This window comes from Marmota monax, unplaced genomic scaffold (assembly GCF_021218885.2).
Source record: "Marmota monax isolate L192 unplaced genomic scaffold, Marmota_monax_Labrador192_F-V1.1 WCK01_AAM20220418_F8-fsc00010, whole genome shotgun sequence".
NCBI classification, from domain to species: Eukaryota; Metazoa; Chordata; class Mammalia; order Rodentia; family Sciuridae; genus Marmota; species Marmota monax.
This window is the reverse complement of record NW_026692321.1, coordinates 16,705,685-16,723,699: the sequence shown is the minus strand read 5'-3', so window position 1 is coordinate 16,723,699 and position 18,015 is coordinate 16,705,685. Positions and strand designations below refer to the sequence as shown.

Genomic DNA, 18,015 nt, shown 5'->3' with positions numbered 1-18,015 from the left:
CCCCACTCCCCCAATAAAACAAGGTTATGAAACCATGACCCTAGGGCTCCAATTCTCTTAGACTAAGAGAACCGATGAGAAGTGGAGGAAGGTGCTAAAGCGCTTAAGAGAGATCCAGGCAGGCTTGGGTAGGTGGTTCCGCGGGAACCACAACTCCCAGCGACCCGTCGGGCAAAGCCTGAGCTTATTGGCCCGTGGGAAGGACTTTCTCCTAACGTGACGCATTCAAAAGCCAATCATTAGGGGAATTGAGGAGCCGACCAGGCCCACACTCACCTATCAGAGGGCCGGGGGCCGGTGCTTCCGGTAGCTGTCCAGGACTTCTCACTCACGGTCTTGCGAGGTGGGGCTGCCCGGGGAGATAGATTTTTCTATGGGGCAGTGAGACCAAAGGTACTTTGTCTCCTCTGCTTCCGGGCTTGGCGAGTGTGGGGAGGTAGGGGTGGGCTGTGAGGGAGTGGGACCGACGCTTGGTGGGCAAAGACGGGGAGGAGATCCCGGTGCGGCGAGAGGTGCGGAAGAACAGGGAGGGCCCCGTGTGAGGGGCTGGAGGAGGAGCACCGGGTTTAAACGAGTGAATATATTTCTTGTGGTTCGCGAATGATGTTTTTGAGACTGTCCTAAGGAAGTCTGGAATTTTTTTTTAAATGCTTTATGCATAAAGATCTTTATCACAGCGTTATATTTGTTTGTTTTTGGTACCGGGGATTGAACTCAGGGGCACATATCCCAGCCCTATTTTGTATTTTATTTAGAAACAGGATTCACTGAGTTGCTTAGCACCTCGCTGTTGCTGAGGCTGGCTTTGGACTCGCGATCCTCCTGCTTCAGTCTCCTGAGCTGCCGGGATTACCCAGGGCCTTACTTAAAAGCCACCGCGCCCGGCTCACAGCGTTATTTTTAGTAGGATAAAATTGGTGACGACCAGGGGTCTCCAGCGAGTACAGTCTGGGCGCGGTGGTGCACACCTGTAATCCCGGTGACTTGGAAGGCCAGGATCGCGTTGGCAATTTATCGAGACTCTGTGTCAAAATAAAAGTATAAAGGACCGGGCCTGTATGAAGCTCAGTGAAAAAAAGAGTGAATTCAACAAATCATGTACTTTCACAAAAAATATTTATAAAACTTTTAATAACATAGAAAAAAATAATATATAATCTTAAGTAAGAAAGATGTTATACAGAGTTGCACAGTGTTAAATAAAATTTTGTAGGAGCCATTGACGTGAACGAGACTCCTGCACTGGGCCCAATAGACCGAACTAGTTTAATCAAAGTAGCTGAGTTTTAGTTAATTGAGGGAGGCTCTGTAACCAATTTAGCTGTAATCAATTACGTTGTCTCTATACCTCATTTCCCTTTTCTATAAATGCTGTCATGATGTTCTAAGGATTTAGCAGAACCTGTTCTGGTTCTAGGGACTGACCATAATTTAATTTTTGTTCTGTTTATAGGAAATTTTTGTGGTGCTGGGGATTGAACCCAGCCAGGGCCTTGTGCATGAGAGGCAAGCACTCTACCAACTGAGCTGTATTGCAGCTCTGTTCTGTTTATAATTGCTCAAATAAACTTTTTTCTTTTTTCCTTTTTTTTTTTTAGTTCTGGGGATTGAACCCAGGGCCTTACTTAAACCAGGCAAAGCACTTTATCAGCTCTTTTCTATTTTGAGATGGGGTCTTGCTAAATTGCTAGGCTGGCCTTGAAGTTATTAGTCTCTTGTTTCAGCCACACATGTAGCTGGAAATACACTTAAGTTGTCTATAAGGAGTCATACCTTATAGATAGCACATATAATACTAAATTTATCATATATTTCACCCACTTCTCACCCCCCTCCCCACTACTGGAGTTTGAACCCAGTGACTCTATACTACTAAGCTACATCCCCAACCCTTTTTTATTTTTTTTAATTTTTATTTATTTATTTATTTTTAAAGAGAGAGAGAATTTTTTAATACTTATTTTTTAGTTATTGGCGGACCCAACATCTTTGTATGTGGTGCTAAGGATCGAACCTGGGCCGTGCGCATGCCAGGCTAGCGCGCTACCGCTTGAACTACATCCCCAGCCCGCCTTTTTTATTGTTTTGAGACAGGGTCTTGCCAGTTTGCCCAAGTTGTCTTCAAACTTGTGATCCTCCTGCCTCAGCCTCCTGAGTCACTTGAGATTAAAGGTGTATGCCACTGTGTCCTGCCTCTTCTCACTTTTGAAGCATTTCCTATCTTCTGTATCTTTGGTTAGTGGGTTCAGCATTTTCCAAGCTAAAAATCTGGATATTCTCCTTAGTTCTTTTCTCCTCTCATATGGTATCTGATATGATCTGTTTCCTCTGTTTTAGAAGCATCTCCTGAATCTGGCGCTCTTTCTCTACTGAAATTGCTACAAACTTGGTTCCCTTTCAGACTGTTGTGCCATTCCGACTATTTCATGGCTTCTTATGAAGCCTGTCTCTTTTTTCTCAGGTCCATCCTGCACATTGTCTTATGAATGTGTGCTGCTTCCCTCAGATTCCTCAGTCTGCCCTTTATGATCAAAGAGCTGAAGTTGGACAACTATATCCATATCAGATAGTATATGGCCTAAAATGCCTTGCTAATACATTTTGAGATAACTTTTTAATTTATTTTTTAATTAATTAAAAAAAGTTTTGGAGCCACCAGGTCCTTATGCATGCTAGTCAAGTGCTCTACCACTGAAGTGCATCCCTAGCCCTGGGAAGAACTTTCTTTTTTTTAAAAAAATATTTATTTTTTAGTTGTAGTTGGACACAACACCTTTATTTATTTTTATGTGGTGCTGAGGATTGAACCCAGGGCCTCGCACTTGCTAGGCAAGCGCTCTACCGCTGAGCCACAACCCCAGCCCATGGGAAGAACTTTCTATACACACTGAAGACTGTGGCAATTCTTCAAAAGTTTTTGAAGAAAAGAACAAAATATTCAGAGCTGTCCTTTCCCTCTTCCACCACTGAGCTACATCCCTAGCCTCTTTTTTTATTTTTACTTTTTAATTTTTGAGTCAGGGTCTTGCTAGGCTGGCCTTGAACTTTCTGTCCTACCACAGCCTCTGGAGAAGCTGGGATTACAGGCATGTACCCCAGTGCCCAGCAGAGTTATGCTTTGTAGAAAGATTAATCTGCCTGACAACACATAGCATTCAGGCTCTTTTGGAAAGAAGAGACTAGAATCAAGGACACTTTTCTTTGTTCTACCCTAATAAAAAGGGAAAGGTGGTCAGGTCCTGGTATAGCATAGGCAGAGAAAAGAATGGACCAGATTTTTAAATTTATTGTTAGGTTTCTGAGAAAAAAATGTCAAATATTTTCTTGTTATTAAAGATAAAGACAGTATAATTTATTTTTCCAAAAACTTCATTGAATTTATTATCATGTTTTCCCCGGTTTATTCACAAATTCTTTTCTTGTGCTACTCTGTCCACACACACTCTAATTACATTAGACTAAATTAGGTGGCCTAAAATATGTCAGATAAATTGCCTTTGATACATTTAGTCCATTAGGAATTTTTCTGTCCAGGAAAATGTATTATGCATTATTTATCAATAAAAGACTTTTAAAAATACATAAGTGGGTATTAGGGAAAACCATATATTACAGAAGACCAGTGGGATAGAGATTGCTGTTTTTGTCATTAGCAACGACAGGGGACTTATTTCTCCATTTAGCAAGCCACTGCAGAACCATTTAATCTGACATCATGTGTAGAAGCATAACAGACCAATTATTCTTAGTACAAGATCCTAAAAGCAAGCATGAAGCTAATAAAGAAGTATGAGAAGTCATTTACAGAAGAGTTAAAAGCAGATTACCAGGCTGTTTGGAAGAAAATTCATTTCTTTGGATTTAGAATCTGAAGACAGTTTCTCAAGTTCTGTCTTTGACACTGGCTGCTCAGTAGAACAGGCTGGAAGGATTCAGTGACAGGGATGGCACTGGTGGCTTGGTGAGAGTTGCTTTGGACGAGAAATTGGTAAAGGAGGGGATTAACAAGTGAGTGGTAGGGCTGGGGCTCAGTGGTAGAGCACTCACCTGGCACGCTTGAGGCACTGGGTTCAATCCTCAGCACCACATAAAAATAAAATAGAGGTATTGTGTCCACCTACAATTAAAAAAAGAAGAGGAGGAGGAGGAGAGTGGTAAAGAAATGACTTTTCCAAGTTAGATGATTCTTTGATGGAATTTCAAAATGTACTTGGCAATTTTTCACTCTTAAATTGAAGAATATTTATTTATTTTGCAAAAGTGAAAAAGGACTTTATGTGGGGTCTTAGGAATTGCAGTTGGGGAAATGCAGGTTTACTTAGCTATAAATCAGTGTTTCAAAGAAATTAAAGAATAACATTCTTTTTGGGGGTTGTGTGCCGGGGATTGAATTCAGGTACTGGGGGATTACACTCAACCACGGAGCCACATCCCCAGCCCTATTTTGTATTTTATTTAGAGATAGGGTCTCATTGAGTTGCTTAGTGCCTCGTCATTGCTGAAGTTGACTTTGAACTCGTGATCCTCCTGCCTCAGTCTCCCTAGCTGCTGGGATTATAGGCGTGTGCCACTGTACCCAGCAAGAATAACATTGTTTAAAGAAGAAATTTAAAAAAATATTTATTTCAAAGTGAATATTCATATTTTTAACTTATCCCAATAGTATTTCTTATTACTGACCTTATGTGTCATAAATATGTATGAACACATTCAAGTTCAAAGATCCTAGAATGATGGTTAGTAGAGGTTGAGATATTCAGCCTTCTAAAAGGTTGAAATCCCATTAATGCCAATGTAGCCTAAGTATAAATTCAATAATTGTTAACATTTTGTATATTTGTTTTATCTATCTATATAAAATTTTTTTCCTAAACCATTTGAAAGCATGTTCTACATATCTTGAAACTATCCCAAATACTTCAACGTGTATCCTCTAACACATTTAATAAAGATTAACAAGTCTACCGTCCCTTTTTTTTGTGTGTGTGGTGCTAAGGATTGAACTCGGAGCCTCACACATGCTGAGTTCGTGTTCTACTGCTGAGCTATATCCCTCGCTCACATATCTTCTTAATCATAATTCTTCAGTTGTAAAAATACATTTTTGGGGGACAGAAAATTTTATATCCTCAATTCAAAATCAAGCCAAAGTTTTTACATTGTGTTGTCTTAATTCAGCAGTCTCTCTTTTTAATTTTTGTTTTTATATTTTATTTTTTTGTAGTGCTAGGGATGGAACCCAGGGCCTCATTCATGCTAAGTAAATATTCTACCACTGTGCTGCCTCCCCAGCTCTCAGTAGTCTCTTAATTTACAACATTATTCCTGTCTTTTTATCCCCCTACAAGACTGACCTGGGTCCAAGTCAGTTATCTTAAATAGCCTATATTCTGGATTTTTAAAATTATTTTTTTCATGGTGTAACTTTCCTTCCTGATCATTTCAGATAACTTTTATCACAAAGGATGGAGTTGGGAAAAGGAAAACTGCTCAGGACTGGACTAAATGTGTTGTATCAAGCAATACACCCAAACCATGGCCTTGCCTGGACGGATGGGAATCAAGTATTTCTGACTGATTTACAGCTTCACAGTGGAGAAGCCAAGCTTGGGAACTCCAGAGTCATTGGACAATTTGAACATGTCTGTGGGCTATCGTGGGCCCAGTCAGCAGCAACAGCTGACATGCCCACTCTACTTGCTATCCAGCACAAGAAGCATGTCACTGTGTGGCAGCTGTGTCCCAGCACTGTGGGGTCAAGCAAATGGTTGGTGTCTCAGACCTCTGAAATTAGAGAATCACTTCCTCTCCTTCCCCAGGGCTGTGTGTGGCACCCTAAAAATGCTGTCCTGACTGTGATGACTTCACAGAATGTCTCTGTTTTCCCTGATGTTCACTGTGACAGTTCCCGGATAAAAGTGGACATCAACACTCAAGGCCGCATTCACTGTGCATGCTGGACCCAGGATGGCCAGAGGCTAGTGGTTGCAGTAGGCAGCAGCCTTCATTTTTTTATTTGGGATAGTCCTCAGAAGATTCTTCACAGGTCCTCCTTGTGTCCAGTGTTTGATGTGGACAGCTACATCTGTTCCATGAGAGCCACTGTGGACTCACAGGTTGCTATAGCTACAGAGCTTCCACTAGATAAGATCTGTAGCTTAAATGCATTGGAAACCTTTGATGTTCCACTTAGTGGTGAAGATACTCATCTGCCTACTTTTCCAGTTATTGATGAAATGCCTTCTGTGGATAAGGGGGAAATTGCTTCTGAATCAAATTCTGAAATATCAGTTTCTCCTTCCTTTTCAGAGCCCTTGGATCTAACTCATATACATTTCAACCAAGCTAGGTCTGAGGGGAATTCTCTTATTTGCTTAAGACAAAAGGACTACTTGACAGGAACTGGCCAGGATTCTTCACATTTGGTCCTTGTGACTTTTAAGGAAGAAGTTACCATGACCAGAAAAGTGACCATTCCAGGCATTTTGGTTCCTGATTTAATAGCATTTAATCTTAAAGCACAGGTAGTGGCAGTGGCTTCCAATACTTGTAATATAATTTTGATCTACTCTGTCATTTCATCTTCTATGCCAAACATCCAGCAAATTCATTTAGAGAGTAATGAAAGACCAAAAGGCATATGTTTTTTGGCAGACAAATTATTAATTTTGGTAGGAAAACAAAAGTCCACTGATTCAGCATTTCTTCCTTCTTCAGAGTCTGATCAGTATATCCTTCGTCTGATTGTTAGAGAAGTATTGTTGAAAGAAGAATCTTCAGCAACATCTAACAAAAGCCAGAGTGCTACTTCTATTTGCAGTGCTCTGTTAAATAGGAAAAAATTGATTAGAAGTCTTTCCTCAGATTTTTGCCACCAAAACAGAGGGCTTTTATTAACAGCTAATACTAATAGTCAGAATAAAAGGCCTGGAAGGCCCCTTATTAAAGAAATCAAAAGTCTCCCATCCAGTATCACTGATGATTCCATTGCCCTGGAAACACTCTCAAGGCCCAGCAGAACACCAGATCACTCCAGCACACCAAAACCTCCTGATGTGTTTCAAAAAGAGAACTTACAAAAGGAAAATGAAACTTACCAGCTACCTAAGGAACTGGGAATTTTATCTAGAAATCTGATTGAATTGCAACAGTATCTTTCTGAACTCATGGATTTTGTACATAATGGGAAGAAATCCTCTCCAGTGTATCCACTCTCTAAGGATCTCCCTTATGTTCACATCATTTACCAGGTAACTGCTCCTTTGAGGAGCTACCACTTTACATAAAAGCTGCTGCATCCAGTGCAAGAACTTTTAATGAAAAAGAGGTACTCTAACTGAACTTCACTAACCTGGGCATGTATATTACAAGCAAGGTGATAAACCTTTGCAGGTTAGCCTACCAAAGAGATAGGCACACATAACCAATATGTGCTGTGATTTTATCTTGTGTTTGGTGTGAAAAAATGAACGACTACACTTTGGCAATTTATATGTAGGAAAAAAATTGTTATTTTGTTAGGAAAACCTTTTCCTTTTACAGTGGAGACATACATATATTTAAAAATGTGGGATGGGGATATAGCTCAGTTGGTATAGAGTAGCTTGCCTTGCATGTACAAGGCCCTGGGTTCAATCCACAGCACCACCAAAAAATAAAAAATAAAATGTTTTGGATGCATCTATTCATACATATGCAAGTACATATTATTATTTAGGTGGGATTATATCATACATGTGGGTACTTTATTGTGGATACTTCTTTCCACATTGAATATGGCCCTAACCCATCCTCCCCATAATCCACTTTCACCAGCAGCTTAATGTGTATCCTTCCATGTTTTTCTTCATACTCATATAATCTAACACAGATATGTATATATATACATAGATATATACTGTATATGTGCAAGGGGTGGTTTGTCATTGTTTTGCAAAAATAGTCATATGGTGCACTCCATGCTGAGTATGCTATTTTTTTTTAAAACATGTACACAGAATTTTTCTGAAGAGTATATATAGATAACAAACACCTCAACCTCATTAGCCATTAGAGAAAAGCAAATTAAAATCAGAGTGGACTATCACTACACTTCAAGTTAGTTTTCTGAGACAAAAGAATTTATTTGTTGCTTAGCAATATAGAGTTTTGTCATTGAGTAAGTACAATAGCCTGTCTTGGTGGAAATTCAGTGTTTTGACTGGGTTTTATGTTGCTTTATATGATAAAAGCTAGATTGATTCTTAAAACCCAGAAGAATTTTATCAGGTTCTAATGGTCTCAGTTTCACATAGTGGGTGAAATCATATATGTTCAAGTCTTGGTGAAGTTTTCCTTAATATAATTCTTTTTTTTAGATTCTCTTCCAAGATTTGTTATATTCTCTGAATCTGAGATTTTATGCTTTTCGTTAGATCTCAGGAATTCTCAGAAATTGCCCCTGTACATTCAGCTATCCCCTTGTTGATCCACATTCACTTTGTTTTCCATCAAGGGCCACTCCAAACAGTGCTGAAACAGTGTATGTGTCCATTTGGTTTAGTACTTGTATTTATGTTGGATTGGTTCCCAGAAGTGGAGGTGTAAATTTGAAGACTATTTATGTTTCTGCTTTTGATAGAACTGCAAGATTGCCTTTTAGAGATTTTCTTTTAGGGGCTACAGTTGTGGCTCAGTGGTAGGTAGAGTGCTTGCCTAGCATATGTGAGGCCCTGGGTTTGATCCTCAGCACCACATAAAAATAAATAATAAAATAAAAATAAATCCAATCTAGGGACTGGGGTTGTAGCTCAGTGGTAGATCTCTTGCCTTGCATGAAGAGAGGCACTGGGTTCAAATCTCAGTACCACATAAGAATAAATAAATAAAGATATTGTACCCATCTACAACTAAAAAAAATATTTAAAAATAAATAAATCCAATTTAAATATATATTTTTTAAAATTTTCTTTTTTTAATATTTATTTTTTAGTTGTAGTTGGACATAATACCTTTATTTCACTTATTTATTTTTATGTGGTGCTGCAGATCGAACCTAGGGTTTCTCACGTGCGAGGCGAGTGCTCTACTGCTGAGCCACAACCCCAGCCCCAAAAGATTTTCTTTTAACTTTACAGTGCACTATCTCACACCCATCAGCAACATATGACTATCCTTTTCCTCACATCTCTCCAGTCTGATCAGTGTGAGGTGTTGTTTCACTTATTCATGATTAGTGAATTTAGTGTATTTTCATGTTTTTTTGCCAGTTGAATGTGAATTGCTTGTATTTATTTTCCTTATTAGATTTAATAGATATTTGCAGCATGTTGATAGTGAAATCAACATGTATAAGCAGCATATAAATTACTCTTTTAATATTGGTCAAAAAGAGGTATTTTAATTAGTGTTTACTTAATATTACTACTGTACCAACTCAAGGATATATGTTTTTCAAAGAATAGTTTAAAATTAAATTTTAAAAAATTATAGGTAGAATTTTAGGGACCTTATTTTCTGCATTACAAATTTTTGTTTTTTAAAATGTTGATTATATCTTCCTTTTATAATGACAAAAGTAAGACAAAAAAAGCAAAATAATGAAAAGCATAGGACAGTGTCTCTTATAATTTCAAATGTTACATTTCATGAATTAAATAATTAGCTGCTTAGGACTTTTACAGTTTATTCATGTGACTTTGTTTACAAATGTTATTAGTATACATTTTTTGAGTGGTTTGCCCTACCATAAATGGAGTATAATTTATCTTTTTAAGTTGAAATCACATTTCTTAGCATTCAGAAAATGAATTGTGAAAATTTTAACAAAATAAATTAGACACATAACTTACTTACAATACTATTCTTTAAATACTTGAATGAAGATATTATTTCAAGTAATACATAATTAGAAGTAATTTTTCTTTATTTTATGTTTTGTGATTATGCTTTTGGGCTCTTAATGTGTCTTAAGTTAGAGTGATAATTTTAAAATATTTTTTCATACTCTAGGTATATTTGAAACCATTTCTAAAGAAGATTAATTTGTAATGACTTTTTACATTTTAAAAATGATTTTCCTTTATACTTTTTCTAAGCTAAGTGAATTTTGACCACAGTTTGTTTTATTTGTACAAATGCTCAGATATTTTACCACTAGGTCAGTCTTTCTTTGCATTTTCTCCACTAAAGCAAGTGTGAAGTTTCTTAGTTCTTTCTAAAACAGGCAGGGAGTTGTTCCTCAGGATTGAATTGTTCTACTCTCCATCATCCTATAGTGTCATTGGTCACGTCCTAGGAAAGCCAGTTCCTAGAATTAGAGTTTAGAGAAAGAGGGAAAGTACCTTAGGGATTGTATTATGTTCTGATCCTGTAGTTACATTAAATAATGCAGCAAAACTAAGAATACAAACAACAATAAGTGTTGATGAGGATGTGGGGAAAAGGGCACACTCTCACATTGCTGGTGGGACTGCAAATTGGTGCAACCAATCTGGAAAACAGTATGGAGATTCCTTGGAAAACTGGGAATGGAACCACCATTGACCCAGCTATCCCACTTCTCAGTTTATACCCAAAGGACTTAAAAACAGCATACTATAGGGACACAGTCACATCAATGGTTATAGCAGCACAATTCACAATAGCTAAATTGTGGATCCAACCTAAATACCCTTCCATAGATAAGTGGATAAAGAAAATGTGGTGTATATACACAATGGAATATTACTCAGCATTAAAAGAGAATAAAATTATGGCGTTTGCCGGTAAATGTATGGAGTTGGAGAATATCATGCTAAGTAAAGTAAGCCAAACCCAAAGATCAAATGCCGAATGTTTTCTCTGATATAAGGAGGCTAATTCATAATGGGGATGGGGGGGGCAAGGGAGGAACAGATGAATTTTAGATAGGGCAAAGGAGAGGGAAGGGAAGGCAGGGGGCATGGGGGTAGGAAAGTTGGAATAAGACAGACATCATTCCCTGAGTACATGTATGGAAACATGAATAGTGAGACTATACTTTGTGTACAACCAGAGACATGAAAAATTGTACTCTATTTGTGTAATATGAATTGAATTGCATTCTGCTGTCATATGTAACAGAATACATAAAATAAATTTAAAAAAGAAATGAAAAGAAAAAGAGTACAGCAAGAGCTCCTTAAGATTTATAACTGAAGTATAGTTGATAGTGATAATAGACAAGGATTTTCAAAAACTGTTTTACATTCTGTTCTTAAGAAATGTTAGCCCCATTTCTATTCTTTTTTTCTTTTTTTAGTTGTCAGTAGAACTTTATTTTTATTTATTTATATGCAGTGCTGAGAATCAAATCCAGGGCCTCACATTGCTAGGCAAGCACTCTACCACTGAGCCACAACCCCAGCCCACCCATTTCTATTCTTAAGAAATGTTAGCCCTAGGGCTGGGGTTGTGGCTCAGGGGTAGAGCGCTGGCCTAGCACAAGCAAGGCACTGGGTTCTATCCTCAGCACCACACCAAATAAATTAAATACATTGTGTCCAACTACACCTAAAAAGAAAAAGAAATGTTAGCCCCACTGTTTTTGTAATAGTTTAGCAACATTTGTGTATTTGTTTATTTATTTGTTTATTTATTTATTTTGAAGAAACCTTGTTATATAGGTCCTGTTGAAAGAAGAGCAGTGCTTCTCTGCAATGGCAAGCTAAGGCTCAGTGCAATTCAGCAGATGTTTGGCCTCTCTCTCGTTGAAATGCTGCATGGTAGGTTAAATTCATAACACTCCTCCCTTTACCATCCGTTCTGTGGCTTCCACTGGTAACAGAAATGAGGTGTACCAATCATTCAGTAATTTGCTAGTTAATTAATATCATTAATTGCCTAGTGTATAGCCAGCCTATTAGAGATAACACATGAAAATATTGATTCTGCCCTTAGGAAACTTACAGCCTAGCTGGAAAATTTAAATGTACACATGATAAGACTAGAAAAGTTACAAAGCAATATATAACAATGAAAAGGAAATCACATAGCAATCTCACGTATACATATTGCACTAAAATGTAAAAAATCATAGCATTGCAGAGTATTTCTTAAAAGAAGTTGTTCTGATATGGAGCAGGCATGGAGACATGAAGGACACTCTCAGATGGTATTTGATTGAGTGATACCCACATTAATCAGATGTGGAGCATGATATGCCTCATTTTATTTTTCTTTTAAACATAATCTTAAATGTTTTAAAATGGCCAAATAAAACATCATGTCACAGAATACATATATTTACATTGATTTAAATGTCCCAAGCACAATATAGTAGATTTTATTTGTTCATATAAATTAAGATTTACCATTGCATAAACATAGGAGCAAATATTAGTCTGCTAGAACAAAGGTTTAAGAAGTTATTCAGACATTTTGATATTAACACTTCTATATTCTTGTTAGGCTTCATTCTTTTAACAGTAGCCAACACACTGAACATAGAATATCATTTTATTTTTTTCCTGTTTAACATTGTAGTATTAGCATTTTTCTGTTTTGGCATTTGCATTTATGGTGTAGCTTCATAAATCACTTTTTTTTTAAAGTTAGTAGATATTCTTTTTTTTTTTTTTTTTTAAGACAGAATGAGAGGGAGAGTGAGAGGGAGAGAGAGAATTTTAATATTTATTTTTTAGTTTTTGGCAGACACAACATCTTTGTATGTGGTGCTGAGGATCGAACCCGGGCCGCACGCATGCCAGGCAAGCGCGCTACTGCTTGAGCCACATCCCCAGCCCCATAAATCACTTTTAAAAATTGTTTTGCAGTATTAGGAATTGAACCTAGGGCCTTGCGTATGCTAGGTAAGCATTCTACCACTGAATTACATCCCAGCTCTTTGTTAAACTTTTGGAACAGGGTCTTGCTAAGTTGCCTAGACTTCTCTCCTGTCCCAGTCTTCCAAGTAGCTGGGATTTTGGTCATGTATCACCATGTCCAGCTCATGATTCTCATTTTTAATGGGTAAGTTCATATTCCATTCTGAGCTGTTCTGTATCTTATTTTGTGATGTATTCTTTGACCCAGTTAGGTGGTTTTCAACTTTTCACCATTATAAATAACACTAAGAAAACCCTCTCTGCATATTTTATGTTATTCTTGGAAGTATAGATTTTCAGAAGTGAAATCACAGGGTCAAAAGGTGAGACACATTAGACTTAAAGGAACCAGAAAAGGTCCAAGCATGTGTTGTGGTCCCTAGGTTACCCCTGAAACAAACCATTCAGGATTATCTGGGCAACTATATTCTAGCTAGTCATTTCAATCTCCTTGAATGTCTACAGGTTATTATGGATCTACAAAATAATGAATGTTCCTCCATAGATTAACTGCTTCTCAGATTCAGATAGTTTCTTGAGAAACTGGTGAACAGCACATAGATAAGGGAGAAAACTTCTACATACAACCCTTAATGTATGTGCATACACAAACTTGTATATATAGCACTGGGTGATAAATGCCTGGCCTGGGTGAAAGTGTATGTCCTTTAACTCTACCTAAGTGACCAGCTTTGGATGACCATAAGTCATTGACATCCTCTTCCTGCCATGTAACCTGACCCTCAGTCCTTTTAGCCCACCATTCTCTGTAAAATCCTATGATGATAAGGCTTGATATCAACTACTGTATTCCACTAAAAAAAAAAAAAAAACACCTTATTTGTTGTCATCATTCTCATTATAGAATTAGATATCCTAAATTGTCTTTGTTTATTTTACTTCACAGATTCCCACTGGATTCTTCTCTCTGCTGATAGTGAGGGCTTCATCCCATTAACTTTCACAGCCACCCAGGTAATCATCGTGAGAGATGGCATCCTGTCCAGGTCAGATGTCTCCAGGGACCCTCTTTCTCACAGTCAGGATCCTCTTCCTTCACCTGAAGTCTTTGGAGACCTTATTGCCCAGGGTTTACATACCACTGGCTGTTCTAATCATTTAGATGGCGTGGCCTGATATCTGTTTGCAGACTATTTGTTAGCTTTTCAAATGAGATCATGACAAGCAAGGTCGTTTTTGCACTGTGGACTCTCACTGGTGAGATTTGTACTGTCACTCAGGTGAGGCATTGCCATGGCTAGCTCTGCCACCTTTCTGCTTTTTCCTCTGGGCGGAGGTACTCTGCTTGATAGCAGAGCTTAGTCATTGTTAGATGGCTCAGAAAGTGGTTGTTTATGTATTCATGACTATGGTTTTGCCTAAGGGCAGAATTCCCAGAACAAAACAATACTATGGTGCCATGTGGATTGTTTTGTGGTTTATCTGAGGCTTTGTGTCCCTTGCCCAAAGGAGTGTTAAAACTGTCTTAGGAGCACTTACAGTATACTTCAGTGCTGTTACAGTCTTTTTCTTGGTTTAGAGATGAGGGTGAGGAGTGCCACTGGAGAGCAGATGCTCCAATGTGTCCTTTTTAACCTAAACCCAGCAGGAATCAGCAGAGTGCAAAGGAAGCCAAAAAACTGGTTTTTGCTCCCAGGGCTGCCTGCAAAAGGAGGTTATACTGGCATTGGCCTTACCTTCTGGGGTTTAAACCTAACCTTCTTGCTACCCTAAACAATTCTGACTGGCAAAGGCCCAGATACTGCTAAACACTGACCCTAGGCAACTTTTTAATGGAATTTTAAGCAATTTGACTCCTGAAGGGTCCTTCTGAACTTGGGCTGATGCTACTAGTACGGTACCAAGCACAGGCAAGGCCTAATACTTGTCACCATTCTTTTGTGTTTGTGTACAGGTGAGGTGCTGGGGACCAAACCCAAAGCCTTGAACTTGCTAGGCAAGTCCTATACCACTGAAACACACCCCAGCTCAACTTGTCACTTTGATTTTGATATCTTTCTTTTTTTTCCTTTAAAGTGTTAGAAACTAGCCTAGATGCTGAAAGTATTTCAGACAGTTGAAAATTTCACTGAGAATCTGAGATTGTTCTAAAAAGTACCAGTTTATTAGACTTATAGGTGAAGTACCAGCTTTGTATAGTGGAAAGAGCCTGAATCCCTTCGGATGGATGTACCACTTTTCACTCTCTTCAGACAGAATCACAGATTGCAGGCATCTCAGCAGAGCACATTGATCAAGGTGTGGCAAGACAGAGCACATCTGCAGATAAGTTGTTTCAGCTAGAGAAGCTCCATTAGCGCATACATGGTTTCCCTCTTTTCCTTTAAAATTATTTAGAAAGAAAATATTTTGTGCCCTTGGGGACTCCTGTCTGTCTGTTACCATTTATTTAGATGGAGCTGGACAGGAAAGAAGCAAGGGTCCATTTTGTGGTTCACATGCATTAGACAGCTGCTGGGATAATGGAAGGAGAGGCCACTTGTCTGTAATCAGCAGCCTGAGAGTAGTGGCTCAGGACTGACTTGAGGCCTGGCTGCATTTGCAAAGGAGGTATCTGGGGTGTGATGAAATCACAATTATTAGAAAATCTAAAGAGGGGGACTAAGGAACCCCCGGATAAGATCAGTATGAATGCCTCAGGTGTGTGTTATAATTACCATTTCTTGGCAGAGTCTTCTTGGTCTTCAATAAAGTCACTAATTGTGTTTGTGGCTGTTTTGGTATTTTCTTTGCAGTTGTTAATGGTATAGAGAAATGTTCTTGATTTTACATATGTGTATGTTGTTTTTGTGTTTCTGCTTCTTGTAAATATAGTCCAGAATATAAATTATATCTTTAAAACATCTGAATCCATGACAACTCTTATACAAAAGATGTTTCCTTGGCCTCTGCTATTAGTGTAGTCATTGGAACAATAGAAAACAACCCAATATTTGTTGGCTCTGGTGTTAGGGGAAGAAGAGCTAAATCCTTTAAATTGTTTTTGAATGTTACATTGAAAATATTTTGCAAGAAAAATGGTATTTACAAATTACATTTTATACCCAAATTTTCTCAATTTTTGAATGGGTATTATTTAATTCTTGCAATTATATACAGAATAGGGTAACTTATAATTAAAGAGCCCACTACCTAATTTAAGAACCAGAACATTACCAGAAACCATTTAAGCCCCCATGTCCTTCCTTAATCCTGACTCCATAGCACCAGAGGTAACTAATGTCTTTTGCGTGTGTGTGTGTGTGTGTGTATGTATGTATGTATGTGGTGCTAGGTATTGAACTCAGGGCCTCATTCATGCTACATAAGCACTCCACCACTGAACTACTTACCTAAACTATTTTGAAAAATTAGAGACAAACTCTTGCAAAATTGTCCAAGCTGGCCTTGAAACTGCAATCCTCCTGCCTTAGTGTTTTATTTTATTTTATTTTTTCATATATTTTTTTTCAGTTGTTGATGGACCTTTATTTCATTTACTTACTTATATGTGGTGCTAAGAATCAAACCCAGTGGCTCACACATGCAAGGCAAGTGTTCTGCCACCGAGCCACACACCCAGCCCTGCCTTAGTCTTGTGAGTAGCTGGGGTTGCAGGTATGCTTCACTGTGCCCAGCTATCACTAACATCTTGATGGTTGAAATGATCATTTCTTCATTCATAAAAAGGAGTTTCACCACCATATATTACGCATTGGCCTAAAAATATAATGTTTATTTTTCCTTGGTTTTGAGTTTTATACAAATAGTATCATATTGTATGTAGTCTTCTTTGAATTGCCTTTTTTCATTCAACATTATTTCTAAGATTCAGTCTTATTATGTGTTTGGTATCTTTCACTGTTTAGAGTTGCCACAATTTATCCATATTCCCATCATGGACATTTGATCCCTGGTTTTATTTTTGAAATTTAAGTCATATTGCTTTGAATATTATTGTAAATATATCCTTAAGCAAGTGTTTGAAGTCGTTCTAGTGTCTTTTATCTAGAAATAGAGTTGGAATCACAAAAGTATGTAAATTTAACTCTGATTTTTTAATTAGAGTTTTTTTAACTTTGTTTTTGTGGTACTAGGGGTTGAACCCAGGGATGCTGTACCACTGAGCTTCATCACCAGCCCTTTCTTATTTTTTTTTAATTTTTTAATAATTTTTAAATATTAAATATAGTTGTAGATGGACACAATACCTTTATTTTATTTATTTTTATGTGGTGCTGAGGATCAAACCCAGTACCTCACATGTGCTAGGCAGGTGTTCTACTACTGAGCCACAACTTTAGCCCCTCTGTTTTTCATTTTAATACAGGTTATCACTAAGTTACCCAGGCTGGGCTCAATGTGGCTTAATTTTTGATAGCCTAGTAATTTTTTTTTAATTTTTAAAAAAAATATTTATTTTTTAGAAGTAGTTGAACACAATACCTTCATTTTATTTATTTTTTAATGTGGTGCTGAGGATAGAACCCAGTGCCTCGTGCATGCTAGGTGAGCATTCTACCACTGAGCCACAACCCCAGTATAGCCTACTAATTTTAAATGGTATCTTACTATGATCCTAATTTTTTCTTACACACCAGAGATGATCTAGATATTTTATTAGCCATTCAAGTTTTTTGTTTTACAAAATGCCTATTCATGTCTTTTGCTCAAATTTTTGTTATCTTTTTCATGTTCTAAGGACTTTTGTTGTTGTTGTTTTATGTATACATAATGGAGTTTACTTAGCCATAAAGAAATGTGAAATGATGTCATTTATTGGTAAATGGATGGAACTGGGGAACATCATGCTAAGTGAAATAATCCAGATCCAGAAAGTCAAAGAGCAAATGTTTTTTTCATTTGTGAATGGGTTTCAGAGGATCCGTCCACTGTCAGCTGACTCCATAGCTGTGGGCCTGGAGTGAGGCAGAACATCATGGTCAGAGGGCCTGGCAGAGGAAAGCAGCCCAAGACATTACAGCCAGGAAGCAAAGAGAGTGTGCGTATGCAAGCAAGGTTCTTTTTTATTATTTATTTACATTTAAAAATATTATTTTTAGTTGTAGATGGACACAATACCTTTATTTTATTTATTTTTATGTAGTTCTGAGGATTGAACCCTGTACCTCACATGTGCTAGGCAAGCGCTGTACCACTGGAGCCACAACCCCAGCCTCAAAGCAGGGAT

General features: G+C 37.8%; 1 protein-coding gene across 3 annotated transcripts; it reads left to right on the top strand.

Moving 5' to 3' along the window:
* The first annotated feature begins 295 nt into the window (after positions 1-295).
* On the top strand, positions 296-17,883 carry Wdcp (WD repeat and coiled coil containing). 3 transcript variants are annotated; one of them, XM_046441349.2, is made up of 5 exons: positions 302-393; positions 5,447-7,250; positions 11,609-11,723; positions 13,732-13,799; positions 17,705-17,883. In XM_046441349.2, exons 2-5 carry the CDS (start codon positions 5,466-5,468, stop codon positions 17,750-17,752), a joined length of 2,016 nt encoding a protein of 671 aa, XP_046297305.1. In that variant the 5' UTR covers positions 302-393; positions 5,447-5,465; the 3' UTR covers positions 17,753-17,883. The 3 variants fall into 3 exon arrangements, with proteins under 3 accessions (XP_046297304.1, XP_046297305.1, XP_046297303.1); XM_046441348.2 differs by lacking the exon at positions 17,705-17,883 and having other exon boundaries at positions 296-343; positions 13,732-15,550; XM_046441347.1 differs by lacking the exon at positions 17,705-17,883 and having other exon boundaries at positions 13,732-15,550.
* The last annotated feature ends 132 nt before the right edge of the window (positions 17,884-18,015 follow it).